General features: G+C 66.4%; 1 protein-coding gene across 1 annotated transcript in view; it reads left to right on the forward strand.

Annotated features, from left to right (window-relative positions):
- MNEG_0805 (Brefeldin A-inhibited guanine nucleotide-exchange protein 2) overlaps positions 1–5,490 on the forward strand; it is a gene marked incomplete at both ends in the record, with an annotated part of 6,513 nt that extends 1,023 nt beyond the window's left edge. Inside the window, 16 exons of the mRNA XM_014050723.1 lie at positions 56–358; positions 561–654; positions 826–918; positions 1,120–1,170; positions 1,384–1,565; positions 1,687–2,173; positions 2,382–2,471; positions 2,682–2,798; positions 3,093–3,211; positions 3,408–3,531; positions 3,748–3,834; positions 3,997–4,076; positions 4,301–4,565; positions 4,727–4,846; positions 5,120–5,194; positions 5,405–5,490. Coding sequence (XP_013906177.1) covers positions 56–358; positions 561–654; positions 826–918; positions 1,120–1,170; positions 1,384–1,565; positions 1,687–2,173; positions 2,382–2,471; positions 2,682–2,798; positions 3,093–3,211; positions 3,408–3,531; positions 3,748–3,834; positions 3,997–4,076; positions 4,301–4,565; positions 4,727–4,846; positions 5,120–5,194; positions 5,405–5,490 — 2,373 coding nt within the window. The remainder of the gene's footprint in view (positions 1–55; positions 359–560; positions 655–825; positions 919–1,119; positions 1,171–1,383; positions 1,566–1,686; positions 2,174–2,381; positions 2,472–2,681; positions 2,799–3,092; positions 3,212–3,407; positions 3,532–3,747; positions 3,835–3,996; positions 4,077–4,300; positions 4,566–4,726; positions 4,847–5,119; positions 5,195–5,404) is intronic.
- Between the last annotated feature and the right edge of the window lie 366 nt (positions 5,491–5,856).

A 5,856-nucleotide genomic window follows, 5' to 3' on the forward strand; every position in this document is an offset into this window, starting at 1 on the left:
CCGCCGCCGCCTCGCTCTCGCTGGTCGGCGGCGCCTCCGGCGGCGGCGCACTCAGCGCGGGGGCGATCAGCGACGCGGCGGCCCTGGCGGTGCTGCGCGTGCTGCGGCTGGCGATCACGGCCGGCAAGCCGCCGCTGGTGGAGGTGTCCCTGGACCTTATGCACAAGCTGATCGCGCTGCGATTCCTGCAGGGCGCGGCCCACTCTGTCGCAGCCGAGCGCGACGGCGGCGAGGGCAAGGGCGAGAAAGGCAGGGCCGAGGAGGCGGAGGGGGCCGCAGGCGGCAGGGGCGGCGCGGGCAGCGTGTCGGATGTGCTGGCGCAGACGCCGCAGGCCGTCGCGGTGGAGCTCATCTGCAGGTGACGCGCGCGGGGCCCCGTGCTTTGCACTGGCGGCATGACAGGCGGTCCACCTGCAGCTCTCATAGGTGACTGCAGGGATGTCGTGGCGAGGTAGCCCCGGTTTGGAGGAGGGCGCAGCTGTGCTGGAGTGTTTTGCGGCTCCTGCGGCAGCGCTTCGTTCACCCCACACCACTCCCCCCCTGAAACCTGCAAACGTTAGGTGTGACGAGATCCCTGACGAGGGCGTGGAGGTGCTGGTGCTGCGGGGCCTGCTGACCGCCACCACCTCCACCACATTCTCGCTGCACGGCCAGGTGATTGGCGCCCGCTGTCGGAGGCGGGGGTGGCAGGCGACAAAGGCTTCAGGGCAAGGGCGGCGCTCGGGCGCGCCTGCATGGAGCTGGTTGGGGGTGCCCATGCGCAGGTGCGGCAGCTCGCTGACATTCCACCTCATCATCCGCGCGTGGTGTTGTTACGCTGCGCAGGCGCTGCTGCTGGCGGTGCGCACGTGCTACAACATCCACCTGATGAGCCGCAGCGAGGTCAACCAGACCACCGCCAAGGCCAGCCTCACGCAGGTGCGTATCTGGGGGGGACTCCGTAGCAGAAGCAGAGGAGGCACCGCACCTCAACGCGCCGCCCGCGCATCGCGGCTGGCTGGCGCGGCTGCTGTCGAGACCTGAGCCCTGATTCGGGCAAGTGCACCGAGTCCCATCAGCGCTGGCTGCCTCGACCGGCTCCTCACCCCACCCCTGCGCTCCCACCTTTCAACCCAACAGATGCTCAATGTGGTGTTCCAGCGCATGGAGGCAGACAGCATGATGGTGCAGGTGCGTCTCCTGGGCGCTTCCCTGATGCTGTGCGATGTCAACCTTGCATCATGCCTTGCTCTGGAGCAAACCCTCAAAGAACATCAAGCTGCCGGCTGCAAAAGCTTGACCCATGGCGGTATCCCAGCGCCTACAGCTGCACTGGACCCGTCAACATTGGCTGATGTGTGTGTCGCCTTCCCCCTCCCGACCTGCCCTGCGTCCACCACCCAGGTGAAGCCCATTGCCGTGGCGGACATGCTGTCGCTGGCCAAGGGCGGCATGGCCGCCCCCCAGGACGCGTCGGGCGTGACTCCAGCAGTGCAGAACTTCCTCAACAGCGTCATCTCCATGACGGGGTGCGCACGGCTGATGCTTGAATTGGCAAGCCGAGGGACATACCCGTCGTGGCGGCAGTGGGCAATCTGCATGGAGCCGCAGCTCATGCACGTGGTGGTCTAGCCCTTTCCCCGCAGAGCACTGCTGCACCAGCCCTCCGTGACCTTGAGCCCCTGACGCGTGTCCTCCCCTTTGCAGGTACGGAGGCCCAACGGCGCAGCAGCAGGCCGATGCGCTGCGCAGCAGCGTGGCCGCACAGTTCACGGAGCAGCAGGGCGAAGGCGGTGCCCCTGGCGGCCCCTCGGCCGCAACCCCCTCACAGCCGCCGGGCCCCCCGCCGCAGCTCGCGCCCCCCTCGCCGCCGCCGCCGACCGCGGCTGCTGATGAGGGCGGCGCCGCAGCGGCCGCGGCTGGCCCCGCCGGCGCCAGCAGTGCCAGCAGCGAGGCCAGCGAGGAGGACGACAGGGAGCGCTTCAAGCTGGCGGCGGCCCCCGCGCGCGCAGCTGCCAGCGACGCCCAGGGCAAGGCCGAGGGCGGGGGCGGCACGGCTCAGGGTCATTCGTCGCACCACTCGGCGGGTCTGCTGCTGAAGGATGCGTTCCTGGTGTTCAGGGCGCTGTGCAAGCTGTCCATCCGCACCAGCGACAGCGCCACGGTGCTGGACCCCACGGCTGCGCGCGGCAAGGTGCGCGCCTCACGGAGCCACAGTCAGCCCTCGCCCCAACGGCTTGCCCCAAAACAGCTGCCACTCCTGGCTTTTGTTGGCTTTCTGGTCGCTCTTTGGGTGAGGGTGTCGATCCTGCATTTGCAACGAGCCCTCCAGCTTGCTCGACTCCTATGGAACCCCTCAGACCCCACCTTCGCCCCCCCCCCTCATGTCGTGTCCCTGCCAGCTCCTGGCCCTGGAGCTGCTCAAGGTGCTGCTGGAGAACAGCGGGCCCACCTTCAGGGGCAGCGAGAAGTTCACGGCGGCGATACGCCAGGTGAGGGCTGCAGGCGGGTTTGGAGGGCCCGGTGGGGAAGTCGACATAGGCTAGGGTCGTGCCCGTCGCCGTGCCACCTTTGCGCAGCTGATGCAAAGCTGCCCTGTTTCGGGCCACGCTCATTCTTTGGCCCCTCACTTCTGGATGCTCCTGTCCTATCTCCTGGATTGCAAACCTTGCTCCCCCTCCCGGGTCCCCCCCCCCCCGCAGTACCTATGCCTGAGCCTGCTGAAGAACAGCGCCTCATCCATCCCGGCGGCCCTCCAGCTCAGCGCTTCCATATTCCTCAGCCTGCTCCTGCGGTTTAGGGCTGCACTCAAGGCAGAGGTGCGGAGGGCGGCGCTTCGCACGTGTTCCAGGGCTCATGTTGGGCGCTGCACAGGCCAAGGGACTTTGAAACCTTGTAGCCGCCCTCTCTCGTCCGTGACGTCAGCCACGTTGATGACCTTATATCTGGCGTCGCACAAGAGTCTACTATCAAATATTTGGCTTTTCGTGCGGAATCTTGTGCCCTGTCGCACTGTATTCTTTTTAGCCCATCCCTCTATCCTCCATTCTGCACGTCCTGCGCCGCGTTCCCCTCGGTGCCCTTCACCCCCCCTCCGGCCTGCCCGGCACCAGGTGGGCGTGTTCTTCCCCATGATCCTGCTCAAGTGCCTGGAGCCACCCACACCCGGCAGCGCCGCGGCGCCCGCCGCCTCGGCCCCGGGGGGCCCAGCGATCAACAGCTACAGCTACAAGTGGGTGGTTGCGGGGCTGGTGCGACGCAGCGGGCTGTGCTTTCTTATATCTCGAACGTTGTGCTGCTTGGTTAGCCTTGTTGTCGGGTGTTTCCGGGCATATCGTTGCAACTTGGCGTCTGGCCCCCAACGTATGTGCTTGTTACCAATGTCTGTGAGCTTGTGTGCCGCTGTGGGCTCTGCTGCTCCCCTGCAGGGTGGTGGTGCTGCGCTGCCTGCGTGAGGTGTGCTGCGAGGGCCAGCTGCTGGTGGACCTGTTTGTGAACTACGACTGCGACCTCAACAGCTCAAACATATTCGAGAGGCTCATCAACGGACTGGTGAGGCGGGGCGTCACGCAGAGAATGCACAACTGCATTTTGGGGGCTGCAGACTGCTGGGGTGCCTTGTTCCAGGCCATGGGTAAAGTTTGCTCGCTAACTATGATCTGTCTTGAGACGGCATTTTTGTTTGATTTGTGCACTCCGGCAAGTGCAGCCAAGTCGCTCGCGTTGAGTCGTGCGTCGCCAATCATATGCCGCCCTCCCCCCCTGCAGGTCAAGATGGCCCAGGCGCCCCTGACCCAGGGCGCCGACCACACGGCGGTGCAGCAGGAGCAGTGGCTCAGGCAGGAGGCGCTGCAGGTGCCGGGCGTAAGGGCGCGGGGGGGGGGGGCTGAGGCCGAGGCTTGGACATGGCGAGCTAGGTTGTGAAATTCAGCAGGACACCCTGTCTCATGGCTGGCCTCATGCTTGATTGGGCGTGACATCAAATGCTGCAATACTAATTGTTGCGTGTGCTCTCAGTGCCTGTCGAGCGCCGCGGAGGGCCTGCTGACCTGGTACAACGCGGCCACACAAGGACAGCTGGGCCACGACGATGCCGGGTGGGTGGCACTGCCGCGCAGCTGCGGTGCCCTTGCCGGCCGTGGCAGCCGGAGCGCTGTGGGGCGTCACTGCAGGCGATGCAGGTACCGCTACTGTCGCTGCACTGCAAGAGCAGACTGCAGCGTCATCTCTGTGGGATACCGACCGAGGGCGGGCCCTCTGAGGGTTGCCTCAAGCCGGCATGCTTTAGCAGGAAGTGGGCTCCAATCCGGCCTCCGCTCAGGTCGGACGATGACGAGGCGGCGGCATCGCAATCGGGAGCTCCGCCGCGGCCCCCGCGCGTCGCCACCCCCACCGCGGCGCCGGACCGCGACGGCGCCGCTGACGCCCTGTCCGCCGGCGGGACCGCGGCGGGGGCGGCGGGCATGCCCGCGGCGGGGCCCGTGAGCGGCGACGCGCTGAGCCGCAAGCGCGCGCTGAAGGAGAAGTGGCACGAGGGGGTGGCTCTGTTCAACAAGAAGCCCAAGAAGGGCATAGCACTCCTGCAGGTGGGTGGGGGCCCCCTGGCTGGCTCAGCATGGGGTAGCAATGGCACTGGAGGGTCGCGTCACCCACGCTGGCTAGGGTCCCATCTTTTAGCTCTCCTGGGGTCACTGAAAGCATGGCCCTGCGTGCTGCCGCATGTCATTTTGGCGCCCCGCCCTCCCAGTCCGAGGGCATGCTTGGCCCCAGCCCCGAGGACATTGCCGCGTTCCTGGCCAAGACGGAGGGCCTGGACAAGACCACCATAGGGGACTACCTGGGGGAGAGGGAGGACATGGCACTCAAGGTGGGCGGGGCGAGGTTCGGCGCAGCGCAGCTTCAAGGGGTCGGGGGGGCTGGCACAGGGATACCGGCGTCAGGGGGTCGTCCAGGGTCGAAACGATGGGGAGATTGGAGGGGGTGCTCGTGTTCATGAGTCGTTGGCCGCTGCCCCTGCAAGGCCTGCGCGACACGCACCCCAGCATGCACTCCGCCCTGCCCGTTGTGGAACGCCCCCCGGCGTCCTCACCAGCGTGAGCTGGTGCCCACCTCCCGGCGCCCTCCCCCCTCGCCACCCCAGGTCATGCACGCCTACGTTGACGCGATGGACTTCAGCGCCCTCGAGTTTGACACCGCCATACGCACCTTCCTGCAGGTCAGGCGGCGGGGGCGTGCCCGGGCTTGGGCCAGAGGCGCCAGTCTTGCGCTTTTTTGCCAGGCAGTGGCTTGATGCGGCCAGGGATGCGGTGTGCTGTTAGCGAGCCTCGAGCGCTGGCAGCAGTGGGGGGTCATTTGGGCTCCCAAGCGCGTGAAGAACGCCCTGGGCCCACCTGATTTCCTCCCACCCCCCTCCTCCCCGGCCCAGGGCTTCCGCCTGCCGGGTGAGGCCCAGAAGATTGACAGGCTCATGGAGAAGTTCGCGGCGCGCTACATCAGCTGCAACCCCGGCAGGTGAGGTTGGGGCCCCGACACCCGGCCCCTGCGCGCACCAGCCTGACCCCTTCACAAGTTGAAATGTCCTGCACCCCTGCATGGTAGATTTGCCATTCTAAAACATGCTCACAGTGTCGTGGCTGCTGTGGTGCCGCTATGTCATCACCCCCTCTTCCCTCACACCCTCCCCAAACCCCTTCCCATCCCAGCTTCAAGAGCGCTGACGTGGCGTACGTCCTGGCCTACAGCGTCATCCTGCTCAACACCGACGCCCACAACCCCCAGGTCAAGAACAAGATGAGTGTCGAGGGGTTCATCAAGAACAACCGCGGCATCAATGACGGCCAGGACCTGGACCACGACTTCATGAGGGCACTCTACGAC

This window comes from Monoraphidium neglectum (genome assembly GCF_000611645.1).
Source record: "Monoraphidium neglectum strain SAG 48.87 unplaced genomic scaffold scaffold00070, whole genome shotgun sequence".
Classification (NCBI taxonomy): Eukaryota; Viridiplantae; Chlorophyta; class Chlorophyceae; order Sphaeropleales; family Selenastraceae; genus Monoraphidium; species Monoraphidium neglectum.